The sequence below is a fragment of the Ovis aries genome, chromosome 5 (genome assembly GCF_016772045.2).
Source record: "Ovis aries strain OAR_USU_Benz2616 breed Rambouillet chromosome 5, ARS-UI_Ramb_v3.0, whole genome shotgun sequence".
NCBI lineage: Eukaryota > Metazoa > Chordata > Mammalia > Artiodactyla > Bovidae > Ovis > Ovis aries.
This window is the reverse complement of record NC_056058.1, coordinates 1,391,385-1,414,544: the sequence shown is the minus strand read 5'-3', so window position 1 is coordinate 1,414,544 and position 23,160 is coordinate 1,391,385. Positions and strand designations below refer to the sequence as shown.

At 40.5% G+C, this 23,160-nt stretch overlaps 1 protein-coding gene across 3 annotated transcripts in view; it reads left to right on the top strand.

The window, feature by feature from the left end:
- The first annotated feature begins 3,159 nt into the window (after positions 1–3,159).
- The window catches only part of CANX (calnexin), a 63,343-nt gene continuing 43,342 nt past the window's right edge, over positions 3,160–23,160 (top strand). For all 3 annotated transcript variants that reach the window (XM_060415346.1, XM_015095730.3, XM_060415345.1), the window contains exons 1-7: positions 3,160–3,341; positions 19,753–19,929; positions 20,191–20,264; positions 20,690–20,748; positions 21,217–21,358; positions 21,767–21,848; positions 22,290–22,482. In XM_060415346.1, coding sequence (XP_060271329.1) covers positions 19,756–19,929; positions 20,191–20,264; positions 20,690–20,748; positions 21,217–21,358; positions 21,767–21,848; positions 22,290–22,482 — 724 coding nt within the window. In that variant the 5' untranslated portion in view covers positions 3,160–3,341; positions 19,753–19,755. The remainder of the gene's footprint in view (positions 3,342–19,752; positions 19,930–20,190; positions 20,265–20,689; positions 20,749–21,216; positions 21,359–21,766; positions 21,849–22,289; positions 22,483–23,160) is intronic.

Below are 23,160 nucleotides of genomic sequence, written 5' to 3'. Positions count from 1 at the left end.
TCTAAATCATAACCAAAATGTAAAATTTAACCTATCTCCGTAAAGACTCATTGGCTAGGTCCTAACCCAACTCTTGAGCTGAGCAAGCTCCCATTACTTTAATGAACACGTACCTTTCTCCAGCCAAAATACATGATGTCCCCAAATATATGATACCCATTTTCCTGCCTTTTTGTATGCTTTTTCATATTTAAAGAAGCCTTTCTCCAACTCTCCAACTACAGAAACCCTGCATATCCTACCTTATCCAGTTCAAGTCACCTATTTCCCTGTTCATTCTAATGAAAGCAGTCCCTCCTAACTAAAAATCCCCTTAAATTCCCTGTAGTACTCCCATCTTTTAACATTTACCTTCTCATTTTCCCTTCCAAGATGGCAGGAGGGAATAAAGCTGGCTCCTCACCTAGAGCCAGACATCCTGGAATGCGAAGTCAAGTGGGCCTCAGGAAGCATCACTAAGAACAAAGCTAGTGGAGGTGATGGAATTCCAGTTGAGCTATTTCAAATCCTAAAAGATGATGCTGTGAAAGTGCTGCATTCAGTATGCCAGCAAAGTTGGAAAACTTAGCAGTGGCCACAGGACTGGAAAAGGTCAGTTTTCACTCCGATAACAAAGAAAGGCAATATGAAAAAATGTTCAAACTACCACACAATTGCACTCATCTCACACGCTAGCAAAGTAATGCTCTAAATTTTCCAAGCCAGGTTTCAACAGTATGTGAACCTTGAGATGGTCAAGCTAGATTTAGAAAAGGCCAGAGGAACCAGAGGTCAAATTGTCAACATCTGTTGGATCATAGAAAAAGCAAGAGAATTCCAGAAAAACATCTACTACTGCTTTATTGACTACACCAAAACCTTTCACTGTATGGATCACAACAAACTGTGGAAAATTCTTACAGAGATGGGAATAGCAGACCACCTTACCTGTCTCCTGAGAAATCTGTATACAGGTCAAGTAGCAACAGTTTGAACTGGTCATGGAACAACAGACTGATTCCAAATAGGGAACGGAGTATGTCGCGGCTGTATATTGTCACCCTGTTTATTTAACTTATATGCAGAGTACATCATGAGAAATGCTGGGCTGGATGAAGCATAAGCTGGAATCAAAATTGCAGGGAGAAATATCAGTAACCTCAGATATGCAGATGATACCACCCTTATGGCAGAAAGTGAAGAGGAACTAAAAAGCCTCTTGATGAAAGTGAAAGAGGAGAGTGAAAAAGTTGGCTTAAAACTCAACATGCAGAAAACTAAGATCATGGCATCTGGTCCCACCACTTCATTGCAAATAGATGGAAAAGCAATGGAAACAGTGAGAGACTTTATTTTGTTGGGCTCCAAAATCACTGCAGATGGTGACTGCAGCCATGAAATTAAAAGATGCTTGCTCCTTGGAAGAGAATTTATGACCAACCTAGACAGCATATTAAAAAGCAGAGAAATTACTTTGCAGACAAAGGTCTGTCTAGTTAAAGCTATGGTTTTTCCAGTAGTCATGTATGGTTGTGAGAGCTGGACTATAAAGAAAGCTGAGCACCGAAGAATTGATACTTTTGAACTATGGCACTGGAGAAGACTCTTGAGAGTTCCTTGGATTGCGAGGAGCTCCAACTAGTCAATCCTAAAGGAAATCAGTCCTGAATATTCATTGAAAGGACTGATGCTGAAGCTGAAACTCCAATACTTTGGCCATCTGATGCGAAGAACTGACTCACTTGAAAAGACTCTGATATTGGAAAAGATTGAAGGCGGGAGAAGGGGATGACAGAGGATGAGATGGTTGGATGGCATCACTGACTCAATGGACATGATTTTGAGCAAGCTCAGGGAGTTGGTGATGGACAGGGAAGCCTGGTGTGCTGCAGTCCATGGCGTCGCAGAGTCGGACAGGATTGAGCAAGTGAACTGAAAAAACTGGGGGTGTGTGTGTGTGTGTGTGTGTGTGTGTGTGTGTGTGTGTGTGTGTCTGCGCGCACGCACGCTTGCTAAGTTGCTTCAGATCTGTCCAACTCTGTGCAATGGAGTGTAGCCTGCCAGGCTACTCTGTCCATGGGATTCTGCAGGCAAGGATACTGAAGTGAGTTGCCATGCCTTCCTCCAGCCGATCTACTGGACCCAGGGATGAAACCAGGCCTCTTAGTCTCCTGCACTGGCAGGCTGGTTCTTTACTGCTGTCATGACCTGGGAAGCCAATGGTAGTTGCTACATTTACCAAATACAGTTTTTTTTCACCCTACCATTCAGCCTTTGGGTATCCAAACAAATGGACGACAGAAACCAGGACACATAAAGGTCTAAAAAAACCCACAGACCATTTCAATTTTCTGAGGTTCTCAGCATATTCAAAACTGAAAATATGCTCAAAGTGAATTACAAAACTTGCGGTGTGTTTGAAATCTTTCCATCGCACCATCTTTTTCTCTCAATATTGTCAGTGTGTCTCTGTGCCCTTTCTGTATAATTTTACTGAGGAAAACATCACAAATTGAAAACTGAAATAAACCTGCAGCGTAGTACTGCGGACTGTATTTGAGCTTGGGTAACAAGGTGGCCTCAGGCTGCTGGGCCTAGAGCAATGACACTGCAGGAACCGCGGCGCCTGCTTACACAGCGCAGTGCAGTCGACTTTAGGCCGGAGCGAGGGAGCCGTTGGCGCTGGGCACTCGCTGCATCGGGGGCAAGGCCCTTCCCGATGGTTCACCAGACTTCCCATCCCTCCTTGCCAGCTGACATCTGACCTCCAACGAAGGGAACGGAGTGCCAGACTCCGAGGCCCGGGTCTAGGCACAGAAGGTGTGCGAACCACAGACACAGAGCGAGATGCAACTCTTGGAAGCGCGCCCACTAAGGAACCAGCGCAACCGCGCGCGGGAACTCCTGAAGGGCTGGTCCCGCCACAGGGCGCGCGCGCCCGGGAGTATTCCTTTCCGCCCCAGCCCGCCCCCTTCCGTACCGCCCAACCAACGGCCACTTCCTGCCTCACTCCCAGCCAATCCCCACGCTCCACGAAGAATAGCCCTAGGGGGCGTAAGGGAAAGTCCTCAGAGCGATGGTCGCACTGACCAATTGAATTCAGAAGCTGGCGCGGGGGCGCTGGCCTTGGCGCTAGCTGTAGCTACTCAGGAGCGAGGGGCGGGCGCAGGGCCGGGCTTCGTGCTCTGGGGCTAGCTCGCGCGGCGGCAGCGGGAGTCAAGGCCTCTTGGTGCTGCGGCACGTGACGGTCGTGCGGCTTCAGCTGCTGCGCTGCCTCGGCGGCTGTGTTCTCTGCGGCGCGGGGCCGGTTGTGCGGGTGGGAGCAGGCGAGGGCGCCACCGGCCGTCCCGCTGAGGCTCGAGGTGAGACGGGAGGCCTGCTTGTGTTCGGGCCTGCGAGGACTCTTGGGGGCCTGGATGCGCGGCGCCGCCACCGGGGGCCTGGAGAGCCGGGCGTGGCCGGGGCCGTGGGGTCCGGCTGGGTTTCGAAAGCTCAGGCCCAGTCTGGCGCTCCGGCCGTGTGGTGTGAGGCCGGGACCTGGGCCGCTTGAGTCAGGGAGCCAGGCCCAGGCCGCGCCACCGGGGTCGGGAGGCGTGGCAGGTGCCTTAGAACCTCCTTTGACCTCTGAGAAAGCTAACTTCTCCTTCTGGCTTTGCTTCTAGGGCTTTCTTAAGCCTATTGCTGGCTACCTGTGAAGCTGGGAAGTGCCCGGAGTAACTGGGTAAAGGTCTGGAATAGGATCGGGCCTAGTCGATGTCCCTTGTAGTGGGGAAGAGTTGATAGTGGGCCGAGAGAGAATATTTAGCATTAGAGGTTCAGTATTTGAAAGTTAAAATCACAGAGTGAAGAGTGGAGTATGGAGAATGTGCTAGAACACGCAGGGGCTGGAAAACTTAGGCCCTGACATTTAATTATATCTCTTCATGGATGAGGAGAAAGTAATCTCGTTTGTAAATTCACAAAGACTGGCAGGAAAGCACCCGAAAGCTCTCTGGGCAAGTCATTTTATAGTGGAGGAAACTTGAGGCCCAGAGCTCTGAAATGATTGGCTCAAGGTCATGGGCTTAATTTTATGATCACGTTGGAGTTTTAGTTGAGGCAGTTTTGATGGTTAAGGCTAAGGCCCTGGTTCAGGTCGTTAATCTGTCGTTTGTTGCTATATGAACTTAGGCAGTTTACTTCTCTGTACCCTACTTCTCTCCAAATAATGGATATAAAATCTGATGGTGGTGGGGTTAGAACTAAAGTGAAGTGAAGTCACTCAGTCGTGTCCGACTCTTTGCGACCCCGGGGACTGTAGCCTGCTCAGGCTCCTCTGTTCATGGGATTCTCCAGGCAAGAATACTGGAGTGAGTTGCCATTTCCTTCTCCAGGGGATCTTCCCAACCCAGGGATTGAACCTGAGTCTCCTGCATTGCAGGCAGACGCTTTATCCTCTGAGCCACTAAACTGTGTATAAAAAAGGACAGGAGAGACTTTGACTACTTGATAGATGATTTAAATAAATTAAGGCCTGAGTGATGTTGGTCCCCTACATCAACATCCTCCTTTTTGAGTTGGTTAAGTTCTGGGACCTGAAGTCACCTTAATGGATACAGGAGGAAGAAACTGGACTTAGTGGATTAACTGCTGGGTATGACACAAGTGAATGCTGGCTGGAGGAAGTTAAACTGAGCTGAATATTAAAAGCTTGGGGGGACAAAGGTGAGCCACAGTTAGGTTTCTTTACCTCTGAGTTAGGAAATGGAACACTTTGCTTAGTTTTTTAAATAAGAATTAGTGGGCGGGAGGATTTGTTTTGTTTCGGGTTTTTTTTAAAAGGGAGGAACTGTATTGATCTTTAAGATCATTCTGTATGTCAGTCTTTTAACAGCCATGTTTAAGTGCCATGAATAGAATCACTGCGGAGTTGTCCATTTGCTGTAGTAAGAGCAGAGGTAGAGAATTGTGTGGGAGTTCTGTGCAGCACCCCAAGCAAACAAGTCAGGGAACTGGATTATGAGATGGCCAGAATGAACGGTGTACTGGAGTAAATGTGCGGCGCAGCAAGCGCATTTCCTGACCTGTCTGATAATGAGTGTCAGTATCTCCCTACCTGACTATCTTAACTCAACAGTTTCAACTAGCACATTATCTTCCAAGGACCTTGAGGGGTAAACGTTTTGACAGAGGTTGTTGCTGCAGTTTTGGCAATCATGCTCTTGCATCCTTTCAGTTACAGAGTTCACTTTGCCCTGAGAGATAGCTTAAGGGGATGAAGTGAGAGTTGGTAAGCAGAAATGCAGGCTGGAGCCTGAATTCCAGGCCCAGCGAGGTAACTAGCATAATGAACAACATTAGTTTCCATATCTTTAAAACGCAGTGCCCAGGATACCTTACCATTAGGGATCTTTTAGGAGAGACAGATAAGATGGTGAACAGGAAACTGCTTTGAATGGAGTAATGAACTATGCAAGTAGAAGAATTGGCAGCTCATAACAACTCCTAGGAAATAATAACAGTGCCTGCACATAGTTACAACCTGTACAGCTCACTGTAGAACTTTGTCAGAGTGCTTTGTTAACTATAACAGTAGAACTTTGTCAGAAAAGTGCAGGCTGAGTGCTTTGTTAACTATAACAGATGATTTTTAAATTAAGCTTAACTGTGAAAATTATTTGGAGAATTTAATTTTTTTAAGTAACTTAGAATCTTCAGTAATGTTTTGGGAATCCACGTTTTAAATCCACTTAGTTTATACAAAAAAGGAAAGTGCTATGGGAAGATACATTTTAATGTTCCTGTCAATGAAAAGCAAAATTCAGAACTGAACTAGGCAGTGTACATCTATTTTTTTAGTGGATGAGCATTTACAGTAAGGACCCCTTTGAGTTTTCTGTACTTCCCTCCCACTATTAAGTGCTTTGATGTTGTGGCTAGATGTAATCCAGAGGAATGAAAAGTAGTAGTAAAATGGTTATCTGTGACTGGAGTCAAATTCTTTTGAAGTGGTTCCTTTTCAGTCTAAGACTTCGTTTCTTTTTTTTTTTTTTCCAAGTTTCTTATCGCTGTTAAAACTCAGCGTTTTAGGACCATCAAAGCTTAAATGGTGTCGCTGGGCAATATCTAGTAATAGTAGAAATCACTGATAATGTTGCACATTACTGTAAGCCTGGTACTAATATGAACACATTGCAAGCATTTTGTTTATATAGCTATCCCAAGACGTACACAGTGTAAACGTATCCCAGTGTAAATGGCTCAGACGGTAAAGCGTCCACCTGCAATGCAGGAGACCCAAGTTCGATCCCTGGGTTGGGAAGATCCCCTGGAGAAGGAAATGGCAACCCACTCCAATACTCTTGCCCAGAAAATTCCATGGACTGAGGAGCCTGGTAGGCTACAGTCCATGGGGTCACAAAGAGTTAGACATGACTGAGCGACCTTACTTTCACTTTAAAAAGTACACAGTGTTGTTATTTTAGATGAAGAAACGGAGGCCCTGAAGTTGGCAGTTCACCCAGTATGCAAAGTTATTAAGTAGAAGATTAGGGATTGTGACTTCCGAGTCGCTGCTCGCTGCTGTGCAGGAACTAAGTTGTGTCTGCCTCTTGTGACATTGTGGGCTGTAGCCCGCCAGGCTCCTCTGTCCTTGGGATTTACCAGGCAAGAATACCAGAGTGGGTTGCCATGCCCTCTTCCAGGAAATCTTCCCAGCCCAGCGATCAAACCGGCATCTCCTGCTTCGCCAGTGGATTCTTTACCACTGAGCCACGTAAGCCCAGTCCTGCTCATTAACCGTGCTTTTAACTGTGACCTTGGACAGTTTAGCTTTAGTTTCCTCATGTGGCACATGGGATGATAGAACCTCCTGGGGATCGTATGAAGATTAAATTAGACAGTCTAAAGGTGTCTAAAATCAGTGAGGCGTAACATTTTAAAAGGGTAGATAAATGGGTAGCCTGCATGAAGGAAAGACTGCTTCATTTTTTAATTACATTCAGCCTTTGAAAAAAATCACTTTGTAGAATTCCCTGGTGGGCCAGTGGTTAGGACTTGGATATTCCATTGCAGGGGGCACGAGTTCAGTCCCTGGTTGGGCAACTAACATCCAGCAAGCTGTGCAGCCAAAAGAAAAAAAAAAAAATCACTTTTTAAAAAAAAGTAACCAATTCTGCCAGGTAGGTCACTTCTGTTGTTTTTTCTGATTTCTCATGGATTAAAGGAATTAGAGGTGACATTTCCTAATTACTTTTAAGAGATAAAATTCCAAAAAGAAAAGCTTTAGAACTGAATGATTTCACTAGTGAATTCTACCAGATACTTAGGGAAGAATTAATACCAATCCTTCACAAACTTTTCTAAAAAATAGAAGAAAGGAAAACACTTCTAACTCATCCTTTAAGGCCAATATTACCATGATATCAAAATGAAAGACTTCACAAGAAAACCATAGAACAGTGTCCCTTAAGCAAATAAATAAAAAGTCCTCAAAATGCTAGTAAATGGGATCCAGCAACATATAAAAAAGAATTAAACACCACAGCCAAGTGGGATTTAACCCAAAAATGGAAGGTTGGTTTACCATACAATAAAGAGTGTAATATATTGCATTAATAGAGGACAAAAAACCTACCTGATTGTATCAGTTTGATAAAGTGCAACACCCTTTCAAGGCAGAAGCACTTAACAGACTAGGAATGTAAGGGAGCTTCGTTGGCTCTTTAAAGAGATATTCCTTTTGTGGGATTTGTTCCTTTCTAATTTCTCATGGATTAAAGGAAGTAGAAGTGAAATTTCCTAACTGCTTAAAAAAAATTATTTATTTGGCTGCCCTGGGTCTTAGTTGCTTCTATCCAGTTGCCTGACCATCTGGGGCCACCTGCATTGGGAGCACAGAGTCTTAGCCATTGAACCACCAGGGAAGTCCCCCTAACTACTTTTAAGAAACAAAATCTTGAAAGGCCCAGAACCAAATGGATTCACTGGTGAATTCTATCAAATACTTACGGAAGAATTAACACTAATCCCTCACAAACTCTTCCAAAAATAGAAGAGAGGAGAATAGTTTCCAACACATTCTATGAGGCCAGTATTACCCTGATACCAAAACTAGACAAAGACTTTACAAGAAAGCCATAGGTCAATATCTTTATGAAAATAGATGCAAAATAGACTATCTTGAAAATATTAAAGTTTAATTTGAAAGTAATTTGAGACTCCATTTGTTTTAAAAATCTTTTTTTTTGAATGGCCCCTTAGGGAGCGTAAAGATACTGCCTATGAGAGGTGACAAATTTAATATTTCTTTAGTGTCTGCCAGTTCCTAAAAGTGCTCTAAATCAATTTTGATTTGTTGAAATTCAATGCAGAATGTGTATGTTTCTAAGAGAATATTTTGTGTCCAGTTGAAGTCTCATGTATATTTTTCAGTATAGTAAAATAATAGTACTCTTTAGAATGTGTGCTGAGAACAGAGCTACCATTAACTGAAAATAAACTTAAATTTGGAGGAATTCATGGAATTGGTAGCAGAGCAGAAAATAAGAAAATCACAGATAAACAGGGATATTTCCCTGTCCAAATGCTACAGTTGTATATACACCATTGCAAGGAAGAGTTAAAGAAAAAAAATCATAGAATATAATGAGAAGAAAGCTAGTTCTTCTTGTTACATAAAATCATTCAGCTTTGTTGAAATATGTAGGAGGTATAGGCCGTCTGGGAATTGAAGATGTGGTTGTACTAATTGTGTATCAAAAGAACAAACTATTTGTGTACTTATGAAGTACTGGACTCTGATAGACTGTATTATCTTGTTGTATTTTCACGGCAAGCCTTTGAGCTAGTAGTACTACTAGCTACATTTATAAAATAGGGAAGAAAGACTCCTGTAAGTTCAATGAGCTAACCAAGGCCACAAAGAGGGTCAAGAAAGTCTTGAACCCAGATTTCTCTTGACATGACAGTTTACACCATCACATACACTGTACTGCCTTTTGCGTAAGGCCTTAATTTTCTGAATCGACAGTTTTAAAATAGAATATTTCCATTTCTAGAATTCAAGGTAAATTCACTCTTAGAAGTTAAAAAGTGAACTGAAATACTAAGAGTGACTAGGGTCTCTTGAAGAATCCTTCTGACTGAGATTTTGAGAACTGTGCTTTTTGCTCTGTCCTTGGAAAATTGAGACGCAAGTTGGAAATATTTATATTATTTATAAATGTATATTACATGTATATTTATATAATATTTATCATGTATATTTATATAATCTTGTTATGTATATTATTTATAAATGTATATGCATGTATTTTCTTGGCTTTGTGTACATTTGTCCACGTGACCCCAGTGGTAGAGATTCTCTGCCTTGGATATAGGCTGATTATTTGATATTTGATTATTAAAAGCAAAACAGTTATTAACTGGAAGGAAGGGGGCAAGATGTTCAGATTTCTAATCCAACTCACACTTCTGGGTCTTTGTCTGTACTTCTGTGCTTTGAAAGACTGGGTCGATTTAAAGCTGGTTTCTATACAACTTTGATCAAGTCTAACGAACCAGCCATGCTGATCCAGTAATACATTTTTTAAGAGAAGCTTTCAGGTTTGAAATAATTACAGATCTGCAAAAGTTGCAAAATAGTACAGAGAGATCTCTTGTACCCAATACCCAGCTTCCCCAAATAACAATATCTATAGTAAAATATCAGAACTAGGAAAAAATTGCATTGGTACAATCTATAGACCATATTTGGATTTCTCCAGGTTTTACCTGCCCTTGGGTGTACATAGTTACGTACAGTTTTATCATGACACTAGTTGATACTTAAAATTATTGCTTTTGGTGTTTTTTATAGACAAAATATTCAGGCTGGAGTCTTAAGTAGTGCTAACAGATCTCTGCGTGTTTTTTCCTAGTTAGATAAAAGGTTATGAGTTTATGTTATCCACTTCCAACCCCCCTGAAACTTGATTGGTAGGACTAATGGTACAGAATATTCATGAACTCTGAAAACATGGGCAAATACATTTATGTTTCCAGACTTTAAGGACACCCTTTATTGATCCTGAAGGTCAGAGTTTTTTCGTTTTTAATATTTGATAACTAGTTGGTCCTCATGGAATAAAACACTATTAGCAAACATTCATTTAGTGTTTAATATGTGCCAAGTTTGCTGATGGGCATTAGACCTATTTTCTCCTTTAACCCTTTGTAATACAGAATTCTCACACTTCAGTCTTGAAACTGCCAGGAAACAGTCTTGAGCCCTGCCACCCAGTATTTATTGAAAGTCCATTTGAGGGAATTCCCTGGCAGTCTCATGGGTAGGCATTTTCACTGTTGGGGCCTGGGTTTGATTCCTGCTGTCTCAAGCTATGTGGCATGGCCAAAGGGGGGGTGGGGTGGGGGAATCTAGCTGAAAAATATTTAATGAGTATTTGAAGGAAGTGCAGTCTGTTCACTTCTCTGAAACCTAGAAATTTTAAGTTTTATTTCCAGATCAAGTTCTGGATCAACAGAAATCAGAACTTGGCCTATATAGTCTTGGCCCTCATATTGTTGGTTTTATTGACTTCACTTTTGCTGTAGTTAAGGGATACCGTACGATAAAGCCACACAAAACTATATTTACGTACAACTTAAGGGTATTTTTAAGAAAAGTTCACTTTGGTAGACTCATAAATGTTAAAAGATTTTCTTATTTGTGGTTTTGATTTTTAATTGCTACTCTCCTGGAAGTCTGTAAGTAGTTTGTAATTTGGCCAAGACAGGAATTTAAATGGGCCCGCTGTGAGACAGTTTGTGGCACTAAGTAGTTTAGTCATGAATTAGACATCCAGCTAGCATTTGCACCCAAGCTCAAAAGGGCACTGCGGTAGAGTTTAAGGTAATAGCCTTGTGGTAATTAAGAAAAAAAATATAATAAAAATGGCTCTTAGGGGAAAATCAGGAAATGAAGTACTCCAAGAAAATGATGGCTTTCAAGCAGAAAGTATGAGAGAAACTGCTCTAATGGTATTCAGGAATATGAGAAATCTTGCACTGGAAGAGGTAATGTAGCTTAGTGAGCATGAACTGTGAAGAGGCTTAGAAAATGTTAATATTTCTTTGCTGCTGGAAAGTGTTACTTTGCTTTAAAGGCACATAATTTCTTCACTTTTATTCTTAAACATTTTAGATCTAGGAGTCATTGGCTCTGGGACTTTGGGGAAATTGGGAGTGGCGGAAACGTGCTATATATTTTTTGAAAGCATTATTGCTTTGTTGTTGAGCTTCTTGTTACATATTTCCTGTTAATAATCTTAAAAATAGTGACAACTGAGAAATACGCTGTCTGCTTTGTTTTTTAGTTGCTAATTCGTGTCCCACTCTTTGCGACCCCATGGACTGTGGCCCGCCTGGCTTCTCTGTCCTTGGGATTTCCTAGTCAAGAATACTGGGAGTGGGTTGCCGTTTCCTTCTCCAGGTTGGGATTTTCCCGACCCAGGGATTGAACCCATGTCTTCTGCATTGCAGGCAGATTCTTTACCACTGAGCTACCTGGGAAACCCTTACACTTTCTGCTTGGGAGTTTCTAAGTGTTAAGACACATGAAGAGTTCTGTTTATTTATTTTCCCAAAGTAATTAAGTAATTAGGCTGCAGTGGGTCTTTGTAGTGGCAGAGGGCGTAAAGGATCCAGGTCTCTAACCGGGGATCAGACCTGGCTCCCTGTGTTGGGAGCATGAACTCTCAGCCACTGGACCACCAGAGAAGTCCTTGAAGAGTTTTAAAGGCAGAAAAAAGCTGCTTCTTAGATGTTTTCTTGGACATTAATATATGTGAAAAATCATTTTGTTTCTAAGGCAAAAGTGGTATAAAATTATCAGGTGAAGTATTGGGAGACAGCAGACATGGCCTCTGCTCCCCATTGTGACAACAACCGTTTTTGGCAAGTCAGTCTGTTGTACCTCAGTTTCTTCTCTGAAAAGAGATTTAGACTGGATTCCAATGGTATATATTTCAGCCCTGAAATTTTTTTTGGAGGGATAGGGGATAAATATTTTATGCATAATAGTGGAACATCTGGAGAAGGCAATGGCAACCCACACCAGTACTATTGCCTGGAAAATCCCATGGATGGAGGAGACTGGTGGGCTGCAGTCCATGAGGTCGCGAAGAGTCGGAAACTGAGCGACTTCACTTTCACTTTTCACTTTCACGCATTGGAGATGGAAATGGCAACCCACTCCAGTGTTCTCGTCTGTAGAATCCCAGGGACGGGGGAGCCTGGTGGGCTGCTGTCTATGGGGTCGCACAGAGTCGGATGCGACTTAGCAGCAGCAGCAGCGGAACATCCCTTTTTTAAAAAATGAATTTTTTACAGAATCGTTTTAAATCTATAGAATCATTTCTACCATGATTAACAGTGTTAGTGTAGTACATTTATTATAATTAATGACCAGATCATGGTAATTACCGAAGTCCATATTTAATTCAGATTTCCTTTGTTTTCACTTGCTGCTCATGTTCCATGGTACCGTATTACATTTAGTCATCTTGTCTCCTTAAACTGCTCTTGGCTGTGACAGTTTTTTAGATTTTCTTTGTTTTTGATGTTCTTGACATTTGAGGGCTACTGGTCAGGACAGCAGTCCCTGTGTTGGGATTTCGCTGATGTTTTTCTCATGATTAGAGGGAGTATGGATTTTGGGGAAGAAGACCACAGAGGTTAAAGTACTGTTGTTGTTTTTTTTTCTTTTTTTAAAAAATATAAATTTATTTATTGAAGGCTAATTACTTTACAATATTGTATTGGTTTTGCATGAATCCGCCACAGGTGTGCACGTGTTCCCCATCCTGAACCCCCTCCTTCCTCCCTCCCCATACCATCCCTCCGGGTCATCCCAATGCACCAGCCCGGGGCATCCTGTATCATGCATCAACCTGGACTGGCGGTTCGTTTCTTACATGATATTATACATGTTTCAATGCCATTCTCCCAAATCATCCCACCCGCTCCTTTTCCCACAGAGTCCAAAAGACTGTTCTATACATCTGGGTCTCTTTTGCTGTCTCACATACAGGGTTATTGTTACCACCTTTCCAGATTCCATATATATGCGTTAGAATACTGTATTGGTGTTTTTCTTTCTGACTTCCTTCACTCCTTATAATAGGCTCCAGTTTCATCCACCTCATTAGAAAGCGAAAGTGAAGTCGCTCAGTCGTGTCCGACTCTTTGCGACCCCATGGACTGTAACTTATCAGGCTCCTCTGTCCGTAGGATTTTCCAGGCAGTAGTACTGGAGTGGATTGCCATTTCCTTCTCCAGCGGATCTTCTTCAAATGTATTCTTTTTAATGGCTGAGTAATACTCCATTGTGTATATGTACCACAGCTTTCTTACCCATTCGAAAAACACTTCAGGAATTTGCGTGTCGTCCTTCCGCAGGAGCCGCGTTAATTTCCTCTGTATGTTCCAGTCTTACTAACGTGCTGCCGAAGCGAGCGCTGAAGTACTGTTTTCACCCCGTTGTATCAAGGGCATGCTGACAGCATGACATCACTTCTGGTCTTTACCTTGAGCAGCTGGCTGAAGTAGTGTTTGCTGGGTTTCTCCACTGTAAATTCCAGCTTTTCCTGTTCTCATACAGGAAGGGGAGCACTGTGTGTAGCCCACTTGTAAGGGTAGGGAGTTATGTTTCTCCTCCTTGACAGTGGACTGTCTGTATCTGTTACTTGGAATATTTCTGCCTGGGAAGTTTGCCTCTTTTGTTTGATTAGTCTCATTTATTTATTCAGTAATGTAATGTGTAGATTCATGGGCATTTATTTTGTGCTTTAGAATATAATCTAGTACGACTTATTTATTGCTTGTATTGTTCCAGCTTTGGCCATTGCTCGCTCTTTTGTTCCTTTGATGTAGCCCCCCATCCTTGTGGGCGTTTTTGTTTTGAACACTTCGTCACTTTCTGGCGGTACAGGATGTTCCAGGCTTGTCTTATATGTTTGCTGCCCTAATCCTAGAATCAGCCAAGGAACCCAGTTTCCTTTTTATTGGAGATGATATTGGAAACCAAAATCCTTGATGCTAGGGTATTTATTGAATTGCTACTGAGGTGTAGTAGTTTCTTGTATGCCCTCTTAACTGATAGAGCAAGAAAATATATGTGTGTATACTAACTGGTTCATATGCACATATCTATAAATGTTTTGTGTGTAATCCTCTGTATAGTAAGGTAGACATGAGTTCATATTGTAGTCTCTTAACTCTCGCCCGTTACCATGTGGATTATCTTAGCCTCTTTGTCTTGCTTGTCCGTAAAATTTCCACGCTCAGCATTGAAAGTGGCCCCTGCCATACACCATCCATTTACTTAATTTTCCTGATATGTGTGTATAGCAGTATGCAGATGGTCACCCTGGATGCTCATGCGAGTCAGTTCAGCTTGAGCAGTACTTTTGCATAGTCTGGTTTTGCAGACTTCGCTGATTGCCAGAGCTGCTTAGGGAAAAGTCTTTTCCCGCCAGCTCTCTGAGTGAGGTTGCTTCATGGGTTTGTGATACAGTGGGGTGGTTTCGCCACATCCTGTGTGTATCCTTGGGTCACTCAGCCTCTTAAATGATGGTTTATAATTTCCGTACATCAAGATCCATTCTTTGTGCTGTTTTATGGGATTTGAAAAATATGTAGTACCGTCATCCATAACAACAACAGTATACAGGACAGTTTCTCTGCCTAGAATAGCCCCCTGTGCTTACCTATTCAACCCGACCGCTGCCTCTAAACCTCTGGTTTTTCTTTTTTTTCTTTTGCTATCTAGGGTTCGGCCTTCTTCAGAATGTGATCTAATTGGAATTACATAGCATTGGCCTTTTCAGACTCAGTTAGCCTTCTCTCAGCAGTATCCACTAAAGATTTAAGTCTCTTTTGGGCTTAATAGCTCTTTTTTTTTAAATTATAGTTTATAGTTTGGTTACAATGTTGTGATAATTTCTGCTGTACAGCAAAGTGATTCAGTTTAGGTAGCTCATCTTGTAATTTCTGAACAATATTTCATCGAATGGGTATACTACAGTTTGTTTACTCATTCCCCTACTGAAAAATGTTTTGGTTTCTTCAGGTTTTGAGTTATGGATAAAGCTGTTATAAGCATTTGTGTGACGGTTTTTGTCCAGTCGTAAGCCTTCAGATCTGTTGGGCAAGAACTTGGGAACATGATTGACAAATCATATAGTAAGTCTATGGTTAGCTTTGTAAGAAATTGCCAGAGTATGTTCCAGAGTGCCTGAAATTTTAGATTTTCACCAGCAGTGAAATGAGTTCCTGTTACTTCACATCCTTCCTAGTGTTTTGGATCTTAGGCATTCTAATAGGGGTATTGTAGTATCTCATGGTTTGCAGTTACCTAACAGCAGATGAAAGAGCTTCCCCAGTGGCTCAGCGGTAAAGAATCTGCCTGCAGTGCAGCAGCTACAGGAGACCTGGGTTCGATCCCTGAGTCAGGAAGATCTCCTGGGGAAGGGCATGGCAACCCACTCCAGTAGGAGAGTCCCATGGACAGAGGAGCCCAGTGGGCTACAGTCCATGGGGTTGCAAAGAGCTGGACACGACTGGAGCGACTGAGCAGTGGCAGATGGTGTCTCATCTTTTCATATGCCGTCTAAACATCTTGTTTGGTGAGGTGTCTGTTTAGATGCTTTGCCCAGTTTGTAATTGGGTGGTTTTTCTTACTGGTTGCGTTTGTGTTCTTTGTACATTTTGGAATCCATTTCTTTATTAGATATTTATCTTGCAAATATTTTCTCCTAGCTTGATTTGTTTTTTAATTCTCAAGTTTCTTTCATAGAGTTAAAGTAAGTTCAACCAATTTTTTTCTTTTGTGTGTCTAGCTTTTGATGTATTGGGAAACTCTTTGTCAAACCCAAGATTGCTTACAATTTCTCCTGTGTTTTCTTATAGAAATCATAATAGTGCAACATCCTTTTTGATATGTGTGTGTAGGAGGACTGAAATGAGGGTGGGTTTTGTTACTTGGTAATACTGGGTTTTCATTAATGAAGTGGAGAATTAAGATCACCTTAAAATATATTGTTTTGGATTATTTCTAAGTGTGACCAAGTCTTTAACAAAATTTGGAATGTTTGGGCTGGCTTAATAGTGGCTCTTGAAACTAGACCTGTTCAGCGTTTTCTTGGGAGTACTGGCAAGTTGCTTTGGCAAATATTGAAGCAGCATGTGTAAAACTAGCAGTGGCTTAGGCTCGTAAACACACGGCTGTGAGAACTGACTTGCCATGGGTTGGCAATGGTGGTTCCTCCACGGCTTTAACAACCCTCTAGGTAATGTGAAAGTTAACAGATATGTGCCTGAGACTTCTCAAACCTGAAAAACCAGGTCCTGAAACTCAGGCTGTAGGGAAATGGTGGTGGAGAGAAGTGCGTTTCCTGTCCATGACTGGGATGGTAGCCTTATGCTGCCGGACAACTTCTGCTTTTATTCTGCCTCCCTCATGCAGATGCCACCTTTCCTGGGTTCCTCGTCCAGCAACCTGTTCCGCAGTCACGCTGCTCACTCACTAAACCCTGCCTGAATCCTCCGTTCCAGCCCACTCCCTTCAGGACCCTTCCTGACTAGCCTTTCTATCCTCTCACACGTGTTCGGGATGCAGCCACGTTTTGTCTAGTGTAATAGAAATAGGAGATCTGAAGTCTTTGACTCTCACTTATTGGTTGTGATATTGAGTAAATGATTGGGTTGTTTTCATTTCACTACATCTTAGTAATACCTCAAGGGAGGTTTGCAAAATAATGTAACTGTGAAAGTGCTTTTATAAACTGGAACACAAAGCACAAGTTGATGATTCATAAACCCTAGTCAGTGGTTCTCAGGGTAGCAACCTTTGCATCCCCTGGAACCTGATAGGAAGGAAAAGGCCCAGCACGCACACACTCAATCAGCAGTCTGTTTTAAAAAGCCCCCTGAGGCACGCTCAAGTTAGGAAGAGCTGTCTTGTGACATTATACTCAACCCAAGGAGCATTGTGTTAGTCTGCTTGGACTGCCACAACAGCACCACAGGCCGGGCAGCTTAAACAACAGAAAAGTGTTTTCTTACAGTCTGGAAGTCTGTGATCGAGGCGTTGGCAGAGTTGGCTTCTGATGTGGCCTTCCTCCTCAGCTTGCGGAGGGCCACCATCTTGTGTCCTCGTTGGACTTAACCTCTGTGCATGTGGATTCCTGGTTCTCTTCCTCTTACTATAGACACCAGTTAGGGCCCCAACCTTATGACTGCTTTTAACCTTAATTACTTAAAGGTCCTATCTCTAAATATAGTTATGTTGGGAGTTCAAGTTTCAACATACAAATTTGAGGTAGGAGACACAGTTAAGCCTGTAACAGCGGTATATGTTGTATGTGTGTGTGCGCTCAGTTGCTCACTTGTGACCAAATCTTTTACAACCCCATGGACTGTAGCCTGCCAGGTCCTTCCATAGGATTTCCCAGGCAAGAATACTGGAGTGGGTTACCATTTCCTTCTCCAGCGGATCTTCCCGAAATGTGGGTCTCCTTCATTGGCAGACCAGTTCTTTACCACTGAGCCATCTGCAAGCCCATAACATAACAGCAGTATATCAGTAAATTAAAAGATACAGGGAAAAAAATCAGTCTTCCTGTTCTGCAGCTGTACTCTCCCTCACTGAACCCTACCTGAATCCCATTTTTGAAAGTTAAGTAGTTAGTTCATCTCCCCGATTAGCTTTTCCTTGAGCAGCAGTGTTTTAACATCAGTGCACAGTCCTTATTAATTCACTGGCTTTGTGGTTCACTTAATTGCTACTGGGCTTATCACATTTGCCTTTTTGACTTAACTATTTTGTGGGCTAATTTGATTTATAGAGTATCCCTGGGAACCCAACTGCCATTTATAGCATTATTTCTGTGAGGACTTCTTAGGTTGTATACAGTTGATGTAGATAAAAGGGTTGAATCAGCCTGTTTAGTTTCAGAGAATCCAGTGTAGTTGTAAATCAAAGCGATATTGCTACGCCATTGTAGATTTCGGTGGTAGAGAATAGAAGCCTTAACAGTGAAAAATTGAAATTACTGGCATTTCTTGGTATATAAGAAGCCATAGCAGAATGTTGACATTGAGAGTTTTTAAACTCTAATACCAGTCCTAGGAAAGATGATGAGTGAGTTTTTATTTTTATAAAAATCTTTTATTTCTTTATTTTCTGTGCTGCCTAGGAGTCCAGTGAGCCTTACTTTCTTTCATTTTGTGAAAACAGTACCCACGCTTTATAAATAAAGGAAATGCCGCCAAATGATACATGAAAGTCTAGTTCTATATAATCAATCACTTTAAAGGATTATAGCATTTATAAGGAATTAGGCGTTAAATTCAGCATTAGAATAAGTTGATTTACCAGTGACCAAAAAATTAAGCTATTTTATTTTAATAAAATCTTTTTTATAGCAGTGAAAATACTTGTAAGATTTACCATCTTAACCATCAAGTTCAGTGGCATTGAGTATGTTCATATTGTTGTACAGCTTTCACCTCCATCCGTCTCGAGAACTCTTCATCTTGCAGAATTAAAATTCTGTACAACCTACTGCCGAATCATTTTGTGCATCCGTGTGGCTCAGTTTTTGTATCTTTAGATCTGTGGTTTTGGAGAGAGGATTGACTACCATCCATGACAGTCAGATATGATATGTAAGACACTTGAAGGCTTAGAAAAAAGAGATAAAAATAGTTGGTCTATGGTTTAATATATTTTTTTGTTTTTCGGAGAAGGCAATGGCGCCCCACTCCAGTACTCTTGCCTGGAAACTCCCATGGACGGAGGAGCCTGGTGGGCTGCAGTCCATGGGGTGGCACAGAGTCGGACATGACTGAGCGACTTCTCTTTCATTTTTCACTTTCATCCACTGGAGAAGAAAATGGCACCCCACTCCAGTGTTCTTGCCTGGAGAATCCCAGAGACGGCAGAGCCTGGTGGGCTGCCGTCTTTGGGGTTGCACAGAGTCGGACACGACTGAAGTGACTTAGCAGCAGCAGCATGGTTTAATATATTTTTTTGTTGAATCTTAAAACTGATGTATTATTTATTTACTTGGCTTATTGGGTCTTAGTTGCTGACAGGTGGGATCTTTGCATCCTGCGGGGTCTGGTTTTAGTGCAGGACCTTGTTGAGCATGGAGTCTCGAATTGTGGCCTGTTTGCTCTGGGCTTAGTTGCTCTGTTGCATGGAGGATCTTAGTTCCCCAGCCATGGATCAAACTCAAGTCCCCTGCTTTGCACAGGGTTCCCTGGAAGTCCCTTAAAACACTAATTAAAAAACATACCTATTCTTCTTGATCTTTGGACAAAAACAGCAGCATCTAATCTAAATTAAGTCTTTAATGTGAGGCAAGTTAACTCCTCTGTTATTTCATTGTAATGTTTTAACTCGTTTAAACTATTCTGTAAAAGGGGCTTTGTCTATTGTAAAGCTCTTTACAAATGCAAGAAGTTATTTTGAAATTATATCTGAACACCCTAGGTCTGTGTAGCCAACATGATATTCTATATGGGGACAATTGTTTGAGTTATAGTTTGAATTTTTTCTTGAAATTGAATCTTTTAACTAACTGATTTTAGGAAAACCTGTTATTCTGAGTTCACTTTCTTTATCTATAAAATGAAATACAGTAAAGTTCCTTTCAGCTCTGATTTGAAAGCCTTAATTTTAAATAAGGGTTCAAAATTTTTGAAAGGAGGTGATACAATTAACTGTATTTTTTTTTAATAAATACTTAGATCATGGAAGGGAAGTGGTTGCTGTGTATGTTACTGGTCCTTGGAACTGCTCTTGTTCAAGCTCATGATGGACATGACGATGATGTGATTGACATTGAGGATGACCTTGATGACGTCATTGAAGAGGTAGAAGACTCGAAACCGAAGCCAGATGCCAGCAGTCCGCCATCGCCAAAGGTTTGACATGATCTTTGAATCTGTTTGTTTTGCCTCTTGAGATGATCAAAAGATGAAGGTACATTTTGGATCCTTACCAAAGGGAAAGCAAAATTTGCTAAAATACTTATTGCTCTCCCTGTCAACCTTTGTTATATTGTCCCAAAGATAAATTATATGGGTTGAATTTGAGGGCCAGTCATGCAAGTGTGAAAGCAAACCAAGAGAATAGATCCTACTGAGAATATTTTAATTCTTAATTCATTTTTATGTTTAACACAGGTCACCTACAAAGCTCCAGTTCCAACTGGGGAAGTGTATTTTGCTGATTCTTTTGACAGAGGAACTCTGTCAGGGTAAGTGTTTTGTAGGGGGATAAAATCTTAGAGGCAAACATCATGTAACTAGAATAGTAGATTCCTTTTTAGATAGTATTTTATATTTTCAGTCCCATTTAGGAAAAATCTTTAGAACATGTGGTTCTTGCTTCCATTTATTTCCCCTTCACCTTGTATTTTGTTCTTTGAGGAAAATCTTTTTTTCTCTTTGAGTCTTAAAAAGTGAAATTATTCCATGAGTTTGGTGCTTTTTGTTAACCGATTTTTGATTTGAGTATAATATATTATCACTACTTGAAAGACATATTTAAAAGTTGAAAGTAGAGTGATTAGGTGGGCTAAGAAGAGCTGAATTGTCCCTGTTTTTATTATTATTTACATTGTTTCTTTTTACAGGCCAACTGTAATTTGATTCTTAATTTGGGGGGATGTCTTAATTACAGGTGGATTTTATCCAAAGCCAAGAAAGATGACACTGATGACGAAATTGCCAAATATGATGGTGAGAGTTGCATTTGACTTAGATATAACAGCAGATTGAGATATAGTATGCTTCCATAGTATCTCAAGACTAGTTTAAAAGTAGTATGTATACATTTTAAGGTTATTCCTTGGAACTTTGCTATCTTTGTGTGTCCCATTATATTTTATAGGGTTAGACCTGTTTAATTTTAATTTTTATACTATAAAGTAGAAAGATAATTTATTACCCATGGTGCTGTATTTTGAACATGGAAGGTCTTTTCTAGGCATTGGTAAAATGCATGTGCTTTGGGTTTTTAAAAACTATATCCTAATATTTATTAGTTATGTGTGTTTAATATTAATAGGCCAGCTCTTAGAGGTAAATGGAACAGGTTAAACATTTGCCTGTGTGATGAATTTATACAACTTGGAGTTTTATTTATTACCATTAAAGGATCTTCAGAGGTGTAGTTAGAGAATGGAACTATTTTTTGTTGTCTTGCAGGAAAATGGGAGGTAGATGAAATGAAGGAAACGAAACTTCCAGGCGATAAAGGACTTGTGTTGATGTCTCGGGCCAAACACCATGCTATCTCTACTAAGCTGAACAAGCCCTTCATCTTCGATACCAAGCCTCTCATTGTTCAGTAAGTAAAACACTTGGTTGATAGAAGCTTTCTGGGAAGAATGATACCTGTTTAAAACTGTTATTCTATGTAAAAAAATAATGAAAATAATTACATGTTGCAATAGAAATTTTAGGATGTGTTTCAGCATATCGTAACATTTTTTTTCATGCCCAGTAAATTATTTTAAAATAAATCAGCTATTTTTCCTCCTGATGCCAAATGAACTTCTGGATTTTACAGAAAGTATTTATTGGGAATCTGCATTACGGTTTTTTTGGTTTGTTTTTTTTTACTTATTTAATTTTGGAGGATTGGGTGGATATAACAGTAGAAGATGGAATTTTTACATATAACCTGTATAAAGCATGTGATCAAAATGAGGGAAAGGGGAAATAAATTTCTGCTTTTTTTCCCCCCTAAAATTAGGTATGAAGTTAATTTCCAAAATGGGATAGAATGTGGCGGTGCCTATGTGAAACTACTTTCCAAAACCCCAGAGCTCAATCTGGTAAGTGCTTTCTGTTTATGTGGCCACCCAATTACCTTTTAAGAATTTCAGAGAGAACGAAAGAAAATTTTCTAAGACCTGTGAAAATAAAGGTCTTCTTTCCTGCTGTTGAAATATCTTGGAAGTTGAAAATATCGACATTGACATTTCTGTGCTTTTTATTTGAAATGTAAATTTTGAAGCTGTTTCTTAGTTTCTGTCCTATGTAATTTTTAGTTTTAGCAAACTTTATAAAAGAAGCAGTAACTCTCTAGATAAATGCATTATTTTATGCTTTTAATCATTCTCAGTGAAATTTCTGGTTATTTTCAGTGGTATCTGTACAAATCTCATAAATGAATAAATAGGATACTATTTGGGAATTTGTAAGAGGATATATCATACTTTTGAAAAGTTGCTTTTCAACACTTTGAGTTACTTAATTCGTTTCTGTTTCTGAAGGATCAGTTCCACGACAAGACCCCCTATACGATTATGTTTGGTCCAGATAAATGTGGAGAGGACTATAAATTGCACTTCATCTTCCGCCACAAAAACCCCAAAACAGGTGTATATGAAGAAAAGCATGCTAAGAGGCCAGATGCAGATCTGAAGACCTATTTTACTGATAAGAAAACACATCTTTATACATTAAGTAAGAAAAACTATTAATTAATTTGAGGGGGTTTTGGCACTGCCCATTTATTATCCTTCTAAAGATTATAATGAAAATGACCTGCAAATAACAATCTCTATTGACTTAATATCATAGTGGTGAGAAGAACTTAGTTTCTCAGCACTAAAAGAAATGTTTCTTCCTTAGGTTGAATTGAGAAACAGATTTTAAGAAAAGCTTTTATGTCCTGTAAAAGGATTCTTTGCTTGATCTCCACTCATCTCCTGCCTTTGTTTATTTTCTTATTGATAGAATGTTAAGTAACAGGACATACAATAGAAATGTGTCTTCTAGTTGAACTTGTTTGGATGCTCCAACACCTAGACAGTTGAGTATAATTATTCAGACATTGGAATGGGGTTTTTTATATTCATAAGGCTTTTTCTGCTGCTTTGAGATCACATGTAGTCATGCTTCTTTTCCTGAAGAATGCAATACCTTTTTTTCTTTATAACGAAAGTATATATATTCAGCATAGAAATTTGAAAGGAAAAAAGACAAAGTATCTGAAATATCGACATTGTGATACGTATTTGGCCATATGTGAGTAAACATGTATATATGTGTAAACACATAATTTTATATTAAAGGTTAAATATGTTTTATTTCTTCTCTTAACAAAATGTGAGAATTTTCTGTGAGAATGTTTCATTGATA